The 18,537-nt window shown below is 56.6% G+C and overlaps 1 protein-coding gene across 1 annotated transcript in view; it reads right to left on the bottom strand.

Moving 5' to 3' along the window:
• Window positions 1–18,537, bottom strand: part of NINL (ninein like) — a 107,152-nt gene that overhangs the window by 21,321 nt on the left and 67,294 nt on the right. Inside the window, exons 8-15 of the mRNA XM_060122365.1 lie at window positions 18,216–18,383; window positions 14,328–14,464; window positions 13,213–13,353; window positions 10,678–10,852; window positions 9,722–9,832; window positions 9,006–9,086; window positions 2,709–2,814; window positions 151–260 (exon numbers count right to left, since the gene is read on the bottom strand). Coding sequence (XP_059978348.1) covers window positions 151–260; window positions 2,709–2,814; window positions 9,006–9,086; window positions 9,722–9,832; window positions 10,678–10,852; window positions 13,213–13,353; window positions 14,328–14,464; window positions 18,216–18,383 — 1,029 coding nt within the window. The remainder of the gene's footprint in view (window positions 1–150; window positions 261–2,708; window positions 2,815–9,005; window positions 9,087–9,721; window positions 9,833–10,677; window positions 10,853–13,212; window positions 13,354–14,327; window positions 14,465–18,215; window positions 18,384–18,537) is intronic.

Below are 18,537 nucleotides of genomic sequence, written 5' to 3'. Positions count from 1 at the left end.
CGGGCGTGAGGCAGAACATCAATGTCATGCACATTTCCCTGCAAACCTCCGTCCCCCTGAGCGCGCTCACTATGGGGCAGACGTGTGCGCAGAAGCGTCCCAGCAGCAGGAAGCTCCCTGACCCCTCCGGCCTCCCTCAGCCCCCCTGACCTTGGTCTCCAGCTGGATCTCGAGGTCTTTGTAACGTTCCTTCACCTGCTCCAACATTATCTCCGTCTCTAGACTCACTGGGACGGAATCACCCACAAACGTGACAATGCCTGCAACAAGAAGACACTTCCGTTTTTGTCTTGCCCAGGACGCTGCGGGGTCTGATCCAACCTCCAAGCCGACATCTGGACGAAGCACAGCCTTCCGCGGGCACTTTCCGCAAGAGGAATGCAATGCTGGCAGTAAGAGGACATGGGCCATGGACCATCCGTTGCGCCGAGTTCTCAAAGCTGGCATCTTTACAAACCGGCATTTCGAGTCTTTGCCAGAACGCAGATCACTCAAAGGTATGAATGGCGAGGAGGCTCCCTGCCAGATTTGTCAGGCCCTTGAATTCCCTGAAAGATGCCACATGGGGTACACGTCCTGCCCCCTTGACCGTGGCAGGCACACACAGGGATGGGGACAACGGGAAAAAGTGACCACAGCACAGACAGTGCTTTAGGATGAGCCATGACGAAGCTCTGTCTTCATTCTTTATTTCGCCTTCCGCCTTTTCTCAGAGGCCCTCCCTACTTTCTATTACATCACACAAATCATGGGGGTGGGGGTCTTAACAAAAAGTCAGGCAAACTCAGCACCTGTGGAGGCTCTGACAGACTGTAGGAAGAGGGTGTGAGCTACACCTGGCCCAGAAGACCCTCCCCACCGGCAACATCACCCGTCCTTACAGCTCGCCCCCAAAGGGCGCCTGTGAACCCACAAGCGCGGCCAGCCCTCCTGGGCCCAGCGGCCCCCCACGTTGTGCGTGTTGGGGGGCACACCCAGGGCTTGACTCAGAATGTGCATGTGACCGCCGCTGCTGGTCCACGGGCCAGAAAGTGAAGGGAGCAGACACACCCTGACCTCTCGCCCAAGCTGTTTTCCACGAAAAAGAGTGACAGGCTCAATGACATCCTGAGAGAACTCAGCGTACGTGTCTCAGGAAAGAGAGCATCCCGCTGCCCTGACACCTGGAAGCCGCCCCCGGGTCTGGCCAAGTGGCGCCCGTCAGGAGTGGCCCCAGCTGGATGCACTGCCGGCCCAGACTCCACAACCCACACGGCCCCCGCCACCACAACTCTGCTGTCCTGACTGTCCCTCCTCCTCTGAAAGGGCCAAGAGAAGCTCTATGGTCAGACGAGGGGGGAAAGTGTAAGAGAAAATGCTCCAGCTGGGAGAGCGCTCTGGTCGTATCAGTGCCAACACGAAGCCTGGGGCTGCCTTCGGTGCCACACCTCAGAGGCTTCTGGACACTGCACCCTGGGCACAGACCCCGTCTCTCTGCTCCCTGCGTTACGGATCGTGGCTCTCGACAAGGGTCACATGCTCTGTGCAGCTCAGTCCCCTCCAGGGACAGAGGAGGTGACAATAACCCCCTTCCCCATGGCCACACTGGCACCACTCATCTGGGGATCAGATGATACCAGCTCGCCAGCCACATGCCAACACCTCCTGGCTGAGGGCAGCGGGGCTGTGGGTCTCCACAGCCATCAGCTCCACTAATGCAGCTGCAGGTGAGGGGCTCCCTTCGGGCCCAGGTGCACAGAAGACCCCACTCGGTTTCCCTTGGAGGCTCCCATGTTGACTTTCCTGTTTTAAGTAACAGCTTTAGGACGATACGGGAGCCCAATGCTCTCAGGGTTACAGACGAGAGCGACACGTCCTCTGGGGCTGCGTCTGTGTGACATGTGACCACAGAGGCGGTCGGGCTGCTGGGCCGGGGCTGTCGTGGTGGTTCCCACGGCAGCAAGGGGCGTGGAGCCTGGAGCACGTGAACCTGTAGTGCCCGCCCCGCCCAGCTGCCAGGGTGGGCGCAAACCCCGTCCTCCCCAAGGACAGCTGTGGCCTCAGAACCTCCAGCGCCGTCTCTAGGAGGAGCCGAGAACATTAACCTCGCGGTGCTTGCAGCCTGTCGAGACCTCCCGCCTGGGAGGCAGGAGCCTGGTTTTTCCGAGTGACGCCTTTGGCGTCGGCTCTGCACGCAGCAGGTGGAAGGGCCCTTCCCAGGCGCCATGGCCCCGCCCCATCTCAGACCCCTTCCACAGCGGCCCGCCGGCCTCGGTCCACACCTCGGTCCACACGGTTTAGCACCTGCCTTGTACGAGCCGTCACAGACCCGAGACCAGCCTGTCTGTCCCCTGTCCCCCCAGCCTCCTCTCTCCTCCCCTCCCCCAGAGGACCGTCTGTGTGGAGCATCTCCTTTGATCACCAACTCCGGCCCCCTCCCCGGGACCCAGGAGGCTCCCTGGGACATGCCTGCCCTGAGGTCATGGCAACGTCCTCATAACCTTCACCACTTGCTTCTACCCAAATGGTAGACCCCTCATCCTCCTCCATCTCCCTTGGGGCTCTGGGGGTCACACAGAACCCTGGCCTCAGGTAGGCCCCTTCTCCCACACAAGAGGTTGGAAGGGCTTGTGACCACCTGTGCAGCTGGCCAGCCCCACGCCCCCCACCCCCCCCCCGGCCCGGGGAAGGAGCACACGACCCACCACCTCAAAACACCGGGCTCCTACCTGCCGGGCCGTGTCCCGGGGGCAGCTGGCCGTGCCGACTCGGGGGCAGCTGTGCCCGCAGGCCTTCCAGTGCGGCCTGCAGCTCGTCGTTGCAGTCCTGCAGGTCCTGTGGGCAGAGCCAGACCCTTCCTCCAGCCACTGTGGCCACTGGGCCCAGGAGTCAGCCCCAGCTCAGCAGGGCGGACGGGGCACCGAAGCTGCGCCCAGGCACCTAACTGCTCCGTGAGCGACACGGGAGCAGGGGTCACTTCGCGACATCTTATGCCCGGTACCACCTTCCATCACGGGATACAAGGAAGGGACTCAGGGGAAAAAAGTGCAGTGAAAGTGAGAAATGGAGAAAATACAGAGAAACCACAGGTGGTTGGGTAAGCACGCACATAAGGGGAAGAGGGCACTTGGGGGCGTGAAGGCTTAAGAGGAAGAGTCTCTGGGAATTCCCTGGAGGTCCAGCGGTTAGGACTCGGCGCTTTCACTGCCGGGGCCCGGGTTCGATCCCTGGTCGGGGAACTAAGGTCCCGCAAGCTACACAGCGCAGAGGAAAAAAAAAAAAGAAGAAGGGTCTCGTTTGTGACAAGCGTAATTTGTCCACCCACGAATGAAATACACCTGAACAAGCACATTTGGTCACCTGACTTTCAAAAGGCCAGAAAGGGTAGCGTTCACATCCCACCTTCCCAGGTGGCCCCAAAGCCGGCACCGTGGCCACATGGCTTTGGGTCCACGTACTCTTCCCCCCAACCCCGGGTGGGCTGTGGCCGCCCCACCTGGAGGACAGCACGAGTGATGCAGGTTCCACCCGGCTTCTCCTCCCAGGAAACTGGCTCTGGGGGAAGCCAGACCAGCCAAGGCCATGGCATGCCCTCAAGGCCCCACCTCCCTCCCTGATTTTTTTTCTTTTTTTTTTTTTTTGGCCGCGCCCCATGGCATGCAGGATCTTAGTTCCCCGACCAGGGACTGAACCCCTGCCCACTGCATTGGGAGCACAGAGTCCTAACCACTGGACTGCCAGGGAAGTCCGCTCCTCTCTGATTTTTTAATCTATTTGAGTTTCTTCTCCAGGCAGCTCTTGTCAAATAAAACTCATCTTCCTGAACTCCCCGGTGGCCAGTGCCTGGTTTGTCTCTGCATCCGCCCTTGGAGAAGGAGCCTTTCATCGGCAGTTCTAGGCGTGTGGGAGAAGGGACAGGCCCTGCAGATCTCAGAAGAAGCACAGAAGCACAGATTTACTAGGATCACTCCTTCAGAAACTCCTGGGCAAATACACAGTTTCCCCACGGAGGGAGCAGCTCCTTCCTGGGGGAAAGGGCAGGGCCGGGATGTGAGAGCCGTCGGGTAGACCTGCGGGGCAGCAGGTGTGGGCACCCCCGGCCCCTCTACCCCATGATGTCGCCACGCCAGCTACTGAGCATGTCAGGTGTGGTCAGTCTGGATTGAGGTGTGTGTAGCATAAACTCTACACCGATCTTAAACACCAGATTCCCAAAAAGGGATGTAAAATCTCTCATTTAAAATGTGTTTATATTGATTATATGTTGAAATAATGACACTGTGGATGTAATACAGGGAATAAAATGTAATTAAAATGATGAATGTCACCTATTCCTTTTTCCCTTTTTTAACGTGACTACTGGAAAACTTGAAATTACACGTGACTGGTGTTTTTACTGACAGTGCTGACCTGGCAGGAAACACTGACAGAAGCATTTCTACCCAATGTCCTCCCCCCTCGGTGGTTCTTTCTGCCCCTCAGATGGGTTTTTAAGAGCATATGCACGTCCCACAAATTCAGCAGCGCCAGAAAACAGGTCCTTAGGTGCCATGCTGGGCACAGACTTCTCTGCTCTCAGGCATCACTGTCGGTCTAACCCATGAGGGTGACATGTGCCGTCCTGGGTCCCAGACAGTCTACACAGCGGGTGTCCCAGGGCTGGGAGCCAGGGTGCCTGTTTTCATGTGGGCTGCATGTGAACTTGGGGGTGCCTGTGGATGCCCAGGGTGGTCACATAGGGTGTTACTGTGCTAGGCCAGGAAAGGCAGCACGTCTACTGCACACACTGTAGCGCTAAGGCTCTGAGGGCTCTGGACCTGTTGAGGCTTCTCTTCTCGTTAGCGGGAGAAGCGAGCTCAGCAAGGAAGCAGGGGAGGGTGGGATTTCAACAGCAGCTTGGAAAGCATAGAAAGCATCGGAGAGGAAGGCGGAGGCGGCAGACCAGCTGGGGAGCCGGGCCGTGCTGAGTCAGCACACACAGAGGGGCTGACCACCCAGGCACAGGCAGTGGAGGGGACGTCTGTCAGGGCTGGTGTCTCAGTCCATCCAGGCTATTGTAACAAAATTCCACAGATGGAGAGTTTATAAACAACAGAAATTTACTTCTCACAATTCTGGAGGCTAGAAGTCCATGACTGAGGTGCCTGCAGATTCAGTGTCTGGTGGGAGCTTCCCGGTTCATAGACGGCCATCTGTTCCCATGTCCTCACTCAGTGGAGGGGATGGGGGAGCTCTCTGGGGTCCCTTTATAAGGGCACTAATCCCCTTCATGGAGCTCCACCCTCATGACCTAATTGCCTCCCAAAGGCCCCACCTTTGAACACCACCACAACTGAGGGAACAGGCTTCAACATATGGATTTATGGGGACACACACATGCAGCATGCAACAGGGTGGAAATGGGTAAAGAGAAAATCTGCATCTGGCACTTCTGACCAAGGACAAGCTACTCCATTACGGTGTCCACCCGAGGGAGCAGTGAAAATATGAAACCACAGAGAACCCCTAAGGAGGAAGCGATTAACATTTTACACTTCCCCCAACTTTTTTAAATCTTTTTTTTTTTGGCTGTGCCTCGTGGCATGTATCGTAGTTCCCCAGCCAGGGATGGAACCCATGCCCCTGCATTGGAAGTGTGGAGTCTTAATCACCAGACCACCAGGGAAGTCCTTACGCTCCCCTTTACCAAAGTCAGCCTTGCCCCAGAAAACTGAGGCTGACAGCTGAAAGAAAGAAAGAAAAAAAAAAAAAAAAGCTGAGACAGTAGTTGAATAGGAAGGGAACTCGGCAACAAGGGAAAACATGGTTTCTGTCCTAGCAAATATCCTGCTTACAAGCACGGGGAAATGTCCAACAGTGACTTTGGAAAGATGGGTGACACACAGCAGGGAGGTTCAAGGTCGTCTCTACTCTGGAGACTGATGATAAGAAACACCCTAGGCCCGAGGCAGCGCCCCCAGGAGGCTGAGCACACGCAGCACGCAGATCTTGGTCTCTAAAGCCATTCTCTCCAGTTAGGAGCCAGGACTCATTGGAGAAATAGCTGATTCCAGCGCAAGGGCAGGGGAAGCATAAGAGGAGTCTGGAGCATCTCACTGTGCTAGAAAGTATGGAACAACTTAACAAAACATGACAGTCACAAGTCACAAGGTCACGGCTGCCGGCCGGAAGACACTCCCACTGGCCAAATCTCACATGACTTGAGCACCAAAGTAATTCGACATAGTAACGAATTATCAATACAAACCACTGATGAGAATGGCGATTCCTGAGCCCATACCAACCAGATACACAGATAGATAGGCAGGACTTCTCTGCCTGATGGCAGATGCCAAGTGCCAACTGACAGATGTGGAGTGGATGATGGAAAACCATCCTTTTGCAACAACCATTGTGGCAAAGACGGGAGTTGGCAGGAATCACTCACTGATCCTAAATCCAGTGAAACTTCTGATGAAGAGCAGGACATCTGCGTGGTCTTAAAGTGTCACCCCACACTGAGACAGGTGATCAAAATTAACATCACCTACATTGTGCAGCTGAGAAGGCATAACCTCAATTTAATCCAAAGGAAGTATCATGAAAACACAAAACGAGAACGTTTCTATTGAAAAGGAAGGAGAGACTGTATTCTTCAAAAATCTCCACGTGAAGGACAAAGAAAGGCTGTGGGAATGTGCTACAGACAGTGTGTCTCCCCAGATTCATATGTTAAATCCTGATCCCCAGTGTGATGGTATTTGGAGGTGAGGCTGTTTTTTTTTTTTTTTTTTGTGGTACGCGGGCCTCTCACTGTTGTGGCCTCTCCCGTTGCGGAGCACAGGCTCCGGACGCGCAGGCTCAGCGGCCATGGCTCACGGGCCCAGCCGCTCCGCGGCATGTGGGATCTTCCCGGACCAGGGCACGAACCCGTGTCCCCTGCATCGGCAGGCGGACTCTCAACCACTGCGCCACCAGGGAAGCCCCCTGGAGGTGAGGCTTTTGGGAGATCAGGTCAGGAGGATGGAGCCCCATGACGGGGTTTGTGCTCTAATAAAACAGCCCCCAGAGAACTCCCTCGCCCCTTCACAGAAGGACACAGTGAGAAGACAGCCGGCCACCTGCAACCCAGAACAGAGGCCTCACCAGACACCGAATCTGTCAGCACCTCGGTCTCAGACCTACCAGCCTCCAGAACAAAGGAACTAAATCTCTGTGGCTTATAAGCTCCCCAGTCTATGGTATCTTTGTTACAGCCACCTGAATGGACTAAGAATGTTCCAGATTAGAGGACATCAGACTCTGGCCCTGGCCCTAGACTGGGTCCTGCACTGGAGGAAGATGCTCTAAAGTACATTGTTAGGGGAATTCCCTGGCGGTCCAGTGGTTAGGTCTCTGAGCTTCCACTGCTGGGGACCCAGGTTTGATCCCTGGCCAGGGAACTAAGGTCCCGCAAGCCAAGCAGCACAGCTAAAAACAAAAAAGAACATTGTGAGGTTGACTAACAAAACTGAAACACAACAAGCAGGTTAAAGGACTGTATTGGTGGAAACTGTGAAGTTACTAAGTAACCTCAGCTACCTAGGAGGTGTTGGGAAGCTGGCTCTCTAGGAAGAGAAGCCCAGCTTGTAGCTTCTGCACATTTCTTGGTGTAAATAACTCCCCCGTCAAAGGTTTAACAAGAAGCCAGCAAAATTCCTGAACATGTAACATCAACGTTGGGCACCTGAACAGCACTTTGAGGTTGAAGGGTCAGCCTGCTCTCAGGAAGTGCATGGACCAGTTCGGGGTGGAGGGTCGTGATCGCCTGACTCACCTCCGATGTACACGTGCGCGTCCACATGCACACGGTGAAACGTACACAGCCGGTGGACTGGGGCAGAGGCATCCAGGTGTTCCCCAGACTAGTTTCACTTTTGTAACTTCATGTATTAGAAATTACTTTCAAATAAAACGCTTTTTTAATGCTCTGTTAGTTTGAAACAGCCAAAAATATCCCGCAAAATAGAGAGGGCAAATTTCTAAATAAGTAGCTTAGCACTAAAATGTAAAATATTCCTGCTGATATTTGAAAAAGTAAAATTTTGAGAACCAAAAGTGAAATCAGCAGCAGCTGTTAAGTGACAGAGTCATGTGAAAAAATGAAGGCAGTTACATTTGTTTGAAACAATTCAGGTGCACTAAAGCAACGTATTAATGGATGGTTAGTTACAGGTGCTCAAAGTGAGAGAGAAAACACAGCAGGAAAGAGAGTTCCTTTCAGAAAGTCAAGTGGCACATTCCAGCTGCACCACATCCCCTAACCACAAACCACACACACCACTCGGGCACCCGAGGAGGGTAAGAGCTGACCACACGCAGGCGCACACGGGATTCAGGATGTGGAGGGCAGGAGGTAAGGGTCACGTCACACTGCAGACCAGCACAGGCTCACCTTTATCCTCTGGTGTGGCCAAAGCATCGTGTGCAGAAAGACAGTTCTTAACATTAATTGGGAGGGAAATCATTAAGAGGCAAATGGATACTAGACCCCTAACTCCAGATAATAATGTTCTATCTGCTGGAGTCCCCGGTAATCTCGAGAGAGTAATGGGTTATGATCTGTTTCCCCAGCACTGACATTGTTCACCACCTACGCCCTCTTCTGCATAGCGGCAGCGCCAGCCAAGTGGGCTCACGTTGGTAGATTTGGCCCAGGAAATGCAAACACTCAACCACAGGAGACAAGATGAAGCCCTACATGGTGCCGGGACACACAGAGGGGGACTTAGGACAGGGGCTGTCTCGCCACCTGGGCAGCCCGTGGGGGGCTGGGCACACGTGCTGAGCAGGCAAGTCCCACCCGTCTCCTTTCAGAACACGAGGCTCGGAGGACCCCACTGGTGGAAGGCAGGCCGAGATCAGAGGCTCTGCCTGCTCTGCTCATACAGGGATGCTCCTGTGGACCCGGGCTGGACCACCCTCCACGTGGAGGCCAGGGGGTGGGAGGGCCCACCCGGGTCTGAGCGGACAGACCCTGACGACCCCGCAGGTAGGGGGCCACATACCCGGCACTTGAGCTTGTACTCCTTCAGGACCTCTGAGAACCGCTCCTCCTGGGTCAGGAGCTCCGTGCTCTGTGGCTCGAGCTGAAAGCCAGACGCAGGCAGGAAAATGAGGGCTGGGACCTGAGGCCAGGTAGAGGGTGTGTTGTCACCCCCAGACGCTGTCCCCACCAGGCTTATTAGCATCTGCAGGTACAGCTGCCCATCCCTCCTCTTCCTCCCCTCCCCTTGTCTAAAAGGTCTCAGGGCAGAAGGATGTTTGGAATTTATGGAAGGCGGCCATGCTCCCACCTGGAGCCTGGGCTGCCTTCCTGCCTTGGCCACCTGGGAGGCCCCCTGCCTGGACCCTGCACCTCCCCTCCCCTCCTCCTCTGAAGGTGATGGTAAGGGCCAGCTGGGGTGCCTCTAACCTCTCCTCCGTGCCCACCACCACCAAGACCCTGTCACTGGGGTCTGTGCAGAGGGTGCTGACTGCTCCAGGCTTTGTCACTAAAAGGCCAACGTGCAGGGCATCACCCGGCATCACCAGCACCCCTGCACTGCATGAAGTGGAGGAAAACACAGGGAAAGTAGCCGTGATAATTTTCTCTCCATTATAGAATTTTAGGAGAAAAAACCTAAATTCCATCGCCTGTGTATTCTTTGTCAAGACCCTGACGCCCTTTACCCGGCGCCCAGGGGCACCTCTCTGGAGACTCAGAATCAGCAAGAGGACCCACCTTGTCCTTCAACACAAACTCCAGATCATTCTGCAGCTTCAGGACCAGCTTCTCCGACTCTGCGAGCTTCTCCACGACCTCAATCATCTCCTTCTGCAGTCGACTGTTTTCCTACAAGACACAGGCCAGCGGTTGGCCGGCTTTGGGGACGGAGGAGGGAGCTGTGTGGAAGGGCTGCCCCCTCCGAGCGAGAGGCAGGGCTCATGAGCAGGGAAGGTGGACCCCACGGAGCCCTTGGGGATACTCCCCCTTTCCCACTGCCTCGTCTTCTCCCAGCCACCCAAGCTCTCCGGCAACCCTTCCCGAGCCGTCTTCTAAAAAACAAATTGAAAGCTGTACCACGACGGCCCAGGTGTCCACCAGGAGCAAGGCAGTGTCCTCAGACACGGGGACCAAAAAGAAGGCATATGTCCAGCCTGTCCTCCAGGGGGACGGAGGCGAGGGAGGCAGGGCAGGTGCGGACAGAGTCCACAGCCCCAAGTTAGGGAAGGAGGAGGAAGGGGGGCCGGGGACACCTCACTGGAAGCAAATGCAGGGTGGGTGCCAGTCGTGGGGCACTCTCCACGGCCCAGAAGACTGCGTCTGCTCCAGGGCTGGGGGCGCAGACTGATGCTTTTGTCTTTTGCTGACCCCACTGGTGCTCTGGTCCCAGGGGTGCAGCAGAGGTGGCTGCAGCCGCTGACCCAGAGGCCCTCGGGTCCCCCATCCTGCTGCCCACACGGCTGGAGATGAGGGACCATGTGTCTCCCAGAAAAGCCAGGACGCTTTCTGCTTTGGCTGAGAAATGGGCTCTTTCTATGGCTGCAGGAAATGTTCTTTAGTGTGAAACCCCCAGCACCACGGGGAGGGTTTAATCCTGGACCAGGGAGGTGTGGGTGTGGAGGATGGACCCTTAGGCAAACTCGCCTCCGTCTTTCCGGGCGGGAGGCACCCCTCCGACCCCCGAACACCCCTACCTTCAGGGCCAGGCTCAGCTTCTGGCGGAGGCTGGCCTCCTCAGCCCGAAGGCGCTGCAGGTCCTCCTCCAGCGCAGCCCTCTGCCGCCGGGCCTGCTCCCAGAACACCTCGCGCTCCACCTCCACCTCGGACCGCAGGAGACTCAGCCTCTCCCTGTACCCCTGCTCCAGGCGTCTGCAAGGCACATGGCACATGGTTCGTCGGGCTCCTGAGGGGCGCCACCTGGGCCTCTCCCTCCCCGGGGTCTCTCGCCGGAGCACTCGGCCACAGCGTCTGGGACTCGTTTGTCCACCCTGGCAGATGAGAGAGCTGCAGATGCTGTACCATTTAAGGACGCGGGGCCTCCTTAAATCCCTCCTCGGGGCTGGTGGAGGTGACCCCACACAGACAAGGTGAGCCAGCGGGTCCCTTGGCCTCTGGTGTGAGCTAGCGGGTGACCTCTGGGTAGGTCTCTGACGCTCCTCGGCCATTCAACCTCCTCCACATCATGAAAAACTGAATCAATAAATAAAGGCGGCACCAAAGCCTTCGGTGACCAAACGCGCACAGAGGCCAGCCTCTGTCACGAGGACACAGGCATCAGAAAACCAGTACGTGGCGAATCCCAAAGCAGCCAGAGAAAGGTGCGGAGGCCCTTCCCCTCAGACTCCGCTGTGGTCGTTTGCAATAACCATTTCTTTGCAGCATGCAGGACTTTAGTTCCCCAACCAGGGATCGAACCTGTGCCCCCTGCAGTGGAAGCACGGAGTCGTAACCACTGGACCGCCAGGGAAGTCCCTGCAATAACCATTTCTATCAGCAGGGAAAACAGTGCTAGATCTTAGCTTTATCACTAAAACAGCTGCTTAACAGGATTCTCAGACCCAGTCTATCTAGATTGAAGACGAATGAAACTCTTCGGCAGAGCTTGGCCACGTCAACAGTCGAGCATGAGAAATACTGGGCTCGGCCTCCCTCAATCTCACCCCAGAGCTTCGAGGCGGGGGCATGAGGGGAAGGGGGGCAGCCATCATTTAGGGAAAAGGTTTGACGAGTGGGATTAATCTAACAGCCCACAAATCTCGGGGCTAATTTTACAAATACAAATTTGATCATATCACTCCACTCTTTAAAGGGGAAAGGTGCAGTAAAATACGGCAGAACAGACCCACATCACGGGTGCTCTGTGGCCGTCAGAAAGTATATGCAACACAACACCATTCTGTAAGTAACCACGTGCACGGAAAAGCGAGGGACTCACAAAAAATGTTAGGAGTGATAACCTCTGTGGACGTGAGACTTTTGCTTTTATTTTTCCTTTTACTTGGTATTTTCTTTCTTTTTAATTATTTATTTATTTATGGCTGCACTGGGTCTTAGTTGCCGCATGCGGGCTCTTCGTTGCGGCACGAGGGCTTAGTTGCCCTGCGGCACGTGGGATCTTAGTTCCCCGACTAGGGATCGAACCTGCATCCCCTGCATTAGAAGGCGGATTCTTAACCCCTGGACCACTGGGGAAGTCCCTACTTGTATTTTTTAAGTTTTCTACAATGAACATGTATCATTTATTACTTTTGTAATAAAAACAACCTAACACAACCACAAAAACTATTTCTAAAAACGTACCAATGATGCCCCATTGCTCACTGGGCAAAATCCAAACACTCGCGTGGCCCTCGAGGCTTCGTGTGTTCCCCCACCAGATTCTTGGACTGAGATACGGCCCTGGAGTCTCTGGTTCTCTGACCCAGAGAGAACTTCCCTGAGTCCCTTCTGGGTGGTTGGGAGAGTCAGGCCGCCCGGGCCAAGACCAACGCAAATCAGTTCTCAGCTCCCTGACCGATCGTCTAAAATCGTCCACACTTAAGCTTGTGGGCGCTGGGGTGGGGGGCAGCACAGGCCACAGAGGAAGGACGTGTGCGGGTCAGGCTGCTCCAGAGCAGGGAGCCCCAAGGACCCCGCGTCCCCAGGCCTCGCCTCAGGACACAGCCCCACGTCCGCCCACGTCAGGGATGCAGCAGAGCCCAGCCGCGGTAGAGAGCTACCGGGAGGCGGGTGGCGCCTCAGAAGAGGGGGAAAGCCTTTCACAAAGGTCAGGAATTCTTTCCTCTGGTTTGTCCACCACCATCCCGGCCAGCTCACCAGGAGTCCGCTCAGGCCACCCGATGGGCGATGCCCGGTGTGCAGATTTGGGCCCCGGCCTCCCTCCTGCAGAACCAACAGGCTGCAAAGCCATTCTCTGGTCCTCTCAAAACGTCCACCCGTCTTGCTGATCACAGGCACGGACAGAAGACTCAGCTTGAGTGGGACAGACCCCAACAGATGGAGCAGAGAGTGAGGCCAGCAGAGCACTTTCCCCTGCAGATGGTCGTCACAGGCACTCGGCCAGATGCCACGCTCCCAAGCAAAGGGCAAGACTGCTTCTTAAAATGCACCGTCTTCCCTCAAGGAAGGACGTCAGCAGAGTGCTGGGTTCAGGTGAGACAGCAGGGCCTCAGCTGGTGGCCGCCCGCGTCCACTGCCCACCCTCGGCCGGGGACCCCGGCGGGACCTACCTGACCTTCTCCTCTGCGAGCTGCTCCAGGGCAGAGTGGAGGTCATCCGTCTCCTTCACAAACTCCAGGTGCCTCTGCTCTGCCTTCTCCAGGTCCTGCCTCGCCTTGTCTCGCTCCCTGGCCATCTGCTCCACCTGCCCCCTGCGTGAAGGAGGCGGGGTCAAAGGGGACACCGCTCTGGGCCCAGCAAGCCCGTCTGCAGGAACAAACACAGCTGGGCTAACGGCGCCGAGCAGCGGCCAGCGCTGGGCTCTGACCCACCTCCTCCCAGGGCTGTGTCTACAGTTACTGTGCCCGGTTTACAGAAGCACATACAGTGACAGGCCAACTGCCTGGCAAAGGGGTTTCTAGCAGGTTTCTGAACCAGGAGGTCTGAGCCTAGAACGTGCAGCGTGCCACCCCTCCAGATGGCCTCAGGACAGGCAGGAATTTATCTACGCTCCCTCTTGCCTGCAGCTGGGCCTCAGGCCCCAGGGGTCCCTAGCACCTAACCTGGGACTGGATGCATGAAGGGGAGGAGGCTGGCCACCCATTATCCTGCCTGGCCACAGCCCTGCCACCTGCAGCCTGGCATCAGAGTGACTGTGCAGGGAGTTGCCCAGAACAGAGGAGACTCCTGTATGTGGCCCTGTCCCTGTCTGGTCACCCTGGGTCCCGCCCAAGGCTCTGTGCAAACCATCTCTGGCACCAGCTATCCTGGTGCCCGTTTCTCCCACTGAAGAGGCATCCCTGTCCCAAAGCACAGTCTTTCTCTGGTCCCCTTTGCCAAACTGCCTGACAGAAGGCTCATCTGTTGGTACCTAATGAGATGCAAAGTCTTGAGGATCGAGGTTGGGATTTCTGCCAGCCTTTTCTGTAGCTTCAGAAAATCAATAAACACACGAAAACCAATCTTTGTGCCAAACTGCTCAGCAGATGGACGGCCTGAAAAGCCAGCCAAACCCAGAGCCAAACCCAATTACAATGGTTTGTGTTCTTGGCCCAACTGCCGTGCTGCGCTTTGTGACTGTGTTCGAAGCATCCTTCTTTCTCCTCCTGCCGGGTGCCCGAATCCGGGGGCAAGGAGGCCGGTCTAGCCAGTGGCACCCACACACCCTCCCCATCGGGGCTCTTACTGGCGGAAGCTCAGCTCCTGGCGGTAGCAGGCCAAGGCTGCCTGCTGAGTGGCACCGCCCACCATCATGAGCTCGTTCTCAAGGGCCCAGGCCAGCTCCAGAAGGTTCACCTTCTCGTCCACACTGAAGTCGAGGCTCTGAAAATGGCAAGGCCCATCAGCCAGGTGGGATGAGTGGGTCTCCAGACGCTTCCGGGCTCCCTCAGGACAGTCAGGCCCAGACCACGCTGTCCCTGCACCTTCCTTTGCTCTCTGCAAAGTCTCTGCCTCTTGGGTGGAGCCCTTCCCCTGCCCCAACCCCGCTGACGGTCTCCCCATCCTTGTCAACCCCAGTGTCCCCCCATCCCCACTACAGTCCCCCCAACCCTGTCAACCCCAGTGTCCCCCCATCCCCACTACAGTCCCCCCAACCCTGTCAACCCCAGTGTCCCCCATCCCCACTACGGTCCCCCCATCCCTGTCAACCCCAGTGTCCCCCCATCCCCACTACGGTCCCCCATCCCTGTCAACCCCAGTGTCCCCCCCATCCCCACTACGGTCCCCCATCCCTCTCAACCCCAGTGTCCCCCCATCCCCACTACAGTCCCCCCAACCCTGTCAACCCCAGTGTCCCCCATCCCCACTACGGTCCCCCAACCCTGTCAACCCCAGTGTCCCCCCACGCCTCGAGGGTGGGCATGACCCAGGCTGGACAGAGTCCCCCTCCCTGGACAAAGTGACAGACACAGAAGGGGGCATGTCCCAAGCAGAGGACTTTGGGGATTGATAGGGAGGCCAGAGAAGGGCTTTTTCCCTGTGAAATCAGGTGTTGTATAAACCACGTGGGCCCTGGGGAGCTGCACAAGGGGACTGGACCTGAGGCCAAGGCCCCCACCAGCAGAGTCCAGACAACACCCGGAGCTGGGACCCCCGAGCCTAACGTCCTTCTCCGACTGACCACGAAGGTCCCTAACCTCCTCCTGCCCAAGCTAGTTTGACTTGGGTTTTTGCCATTTCAGACTCAAAGAATCCTGACTAATATGTCTCTGAACCACACAAACAGATACAGGAACAGATGGGGGTTCTGTTGGTGGACACAGGACCTATCAGAGAGAGATGAGCCACAGCCCAGCATTCCAGACAGTCACACTCATTCGCCCTCGGGATTCTTGGAAAAGTACAGTTAAAAGAATGGAAAAATTTTGTTTTACGTATTTTACCATAATAAGAGAAAGAGACAGTAGGACAGGAACGCCTGTCCATCCTGCTGGCTGCCCAGTAAGAGCACTTTTGCCACGTCTGCTCCTGCAGCGATGGGCACACTTGGCTACAAGGCCCAGACACACGGGCGGGGCAGGCACATGGCAGGGCCCACGGGGAGGCCCTTCCTTTAACTTATGAGGCGGAGACTTGAATCTCCGTCCTTCCCCACGGCCGCGAGTGCTTCTGGAGAGAAATGACACTCAGTGAAGCGTGTGCAGCAACTGGGAAGCTGAAGGTCTGACACAAGCGCACACTTCCCAGCAACGAATCCACGGGTGGGGGCAGAGGACAGAAAGTGGTCCCAGCGGCAGCTTCCCAATTAGAAAAACCACGTGGCACAACGTGGGCGCCTGCCTCCTGGCGTTCATGCCCACGTACTCCTTCTGTGCTGACCGGGACGGACCTACGTAACCCCCAGGATGGTGCCAGGGTAGCAATGTGTGGTTTCCCAGGCCAGGGCGTGGGAGGCTGAGGCCCCTCTCCGCTCTCCTGGACGGGGCTCTGGGGAAGCCAGAGCCATGCTGGGAGGAGGCTCAGGCTGCCCTGGGGAGGAGCCCAGGTGGCAGGGAGGGGAGGCCTCCAGCCTCCGACGAGGTCCACTCTCCATCCTGCTGGGCCTCGGGAAGACCGCAGAGCAGTCTCCTGGAGACCCCAGGCTAGGAACACCCGGCTGTGCGGCTCCCGATTCCTGAGGAGGTCAGGGATCCGCACAGAGCAGCCCTGGCGGTGGTCCCACAGACATTTGCGTGAGGTCCTGAGAAGCTGGGTGTGGGAGGCCAGCACATCCAGGCCAGGGCTCGCCTAGCGGCTTCCTCCCCCGGGGAACACACCTCTCTCAGGCAGGTGTGCTCAGGGGCAGCTGGCGGTCCCGCCCAGTGTCACAGGTGACCAGTTATGGACCTGCTGCACCAGGACACCCCGACTGCGTGCAGCTCGCCCGAGAGCCACCCTGCGTCGGGGGACAGATACACCTGGGGGGCCACGTGGAGGGTCCTGCTGAGGGGAGTTCAGTAACGTCACTGCCTCTCAATTCAATGGAATCAAACCCTGAGCAACTGGAAAATCATAAGTTGCTAAAGGAATGGAAACTTGCTGTGACAGCAAGAGAGCAGTGATAAGAGTAAGTCCTGAAGTGTCCGGGGGCAAGCGTGAGACTCGTCACTGGCCGGATCCTGACGGCAGCCAGCCCACCTCCAAGCGCAGGGAATCAGGAGCAGCGTCTTAGGGAGAATCTCCAAACCATGAGCCTCTGGGACTTCCCTGGTGGTCCAGTGGTTAAGGGCTCCATGCTTCCACTGCAGGGGGCACAGGTTCGATCTCTGGTTGGGGAACTAAGATCCTACATGCTGTGTGGCACAGCCAAAACCCAAAAAACAAAAAACCATGAGCCCCTCTGCTCTTGGCCCTCCCCGGGGGCCAATTTCAGTGGTCCGGCCTCAGCCTCTGGTTCTCAGAATAGTCCTGTGGGCCAGCTGTCCAGGGATGGCCTTGTGTCAGGCTCTGCCCGGGCTGCTGGGCAGCGGGACTCGGCAACGGTGAAGCTTAGGTCCAGGAGAGTCTGGCCTGAGGAGTCGGGCAGATTGTCTTAAAGTCTGTTTTTTTCCTCCTTCCTGTTCTATTGGTTTGTGCCAACATGGACATTTTTGGAGGCAATACAACAGAAGCTATCAAGAGGTAAAATGCGTACCTTCAGGAATCCGCCCTACCGAGAAATACCAGCATAGGGGCAGAAGGGTATACATGCATTACAGGTGACGACATTCATAACAGGAAAATAACATACGTGTCCCACGACAGGGAAAGGGTAATGTAAATTAGCAAGGTATACGGTATGACACCAATTTTGCAAAAGAAAATTTTTAAATGGGAATGTCTAAATATTCATTTCTTTCTTGTGCCAGGGAAGAGCTCGCAGAATGCCCACCAGACCTTTACGTGTCGCCATCCCTGGAGACCAGGAGCAGAGGGGGGCAGGCTTTATTATTCTATAGATTTCTGTAGAGCTGAAGCTTTTTTTCACAATGGAAAGTGAAATTTGGAAATGAAACTAACTCATCTAGTTCGCCACACCTGCCCCAGCACTCTTCCCTTGCTGTGCCCGCCCTGTGTGCACCTGACTTGCCACCCAGGGCAGAACTCCCTCCAAAGCCCCAGGGCTGCCCTGTGTCCCCACAGAGGGGACTTGACTGACCAGGGAGAGCACAGGCCTCCTCGTGTGTGACCACTGGAGGGAGGTCGGAGGGCGGGTACGGGGAGAAGAACTCCCCACAGAGCTCGTCCGGGGAGAGTAGAAACGCTCGGACGTCTGTGACAGTGGTGTCCACTAAGACGTCCCTCCTCCAGGTCAGCAGATCAGCTCCGGGGCTGACACGCACTGAGGGGGAGAGTCTAAGATGCTGAAACCTACCTTCAAACGGATTTGTTTCAGGCTGTGGTTTTCTCTGCTTTTTACTTATTATGTTTTTAACACTTCCTATATCTTAATATCAAAAAATAAAGAAAAAAGTATTATGATGGGCCTTCCCTACACAGGGCCTGTGTCTGCGGTGGGGGGGACGGGGGGAGCTCTGTCCAGCCTCCCCTGTAGGCAGTGGCCCTGCCCGCCTAGACGCCTCTGCTGGGGCAGCCGTGCGCGACCGGTCCAAACCTGCAAGACCTCCCTGCCGTTGTGCACCCCCTCCTGGGCCCATAGGGTGACGATCTGCTCCGGGAAGGCGAAGCCGGCGCCGTCGTCCACGCTGCACAAGAGGCGCGGGCCCGAGCTCACGGACACAAGGGATGACGTGGTGGTCTGGCCACCACCCTCCTCTGGGACCTGCACGTCGGGACAAGCTCTGTGAGCCCCCGTGGCCTCCTCATGCACCCTCCCCGACCTCCCCGCCTGTGTGGCCTCCCCGAGGCCTGAGAACAGCGCTGATTCCTGCTCCAGGGAATGGGGCGCCCACAGGATCTGACTCGAGCCCAGGGCT

Source organism: Lagenorhynchus albirostris, chromosome 15 (assembly GCF_949774975.1).
Source record: "Lagenorhynchus albirostris chromosome 15, mLagAlb1.1, whole genome shotgun sequence".
NCBI classification, from domain to species: Eukaryota; Metazoa; Chordata; class Mammalia; order Artiodactyla; family Delphinidae; genus Lagenorhynchus; species Lagenorhynchus albirostris.
This window is presented reverse-complemented; position numbering and strand designations above follow the sequence as displayed.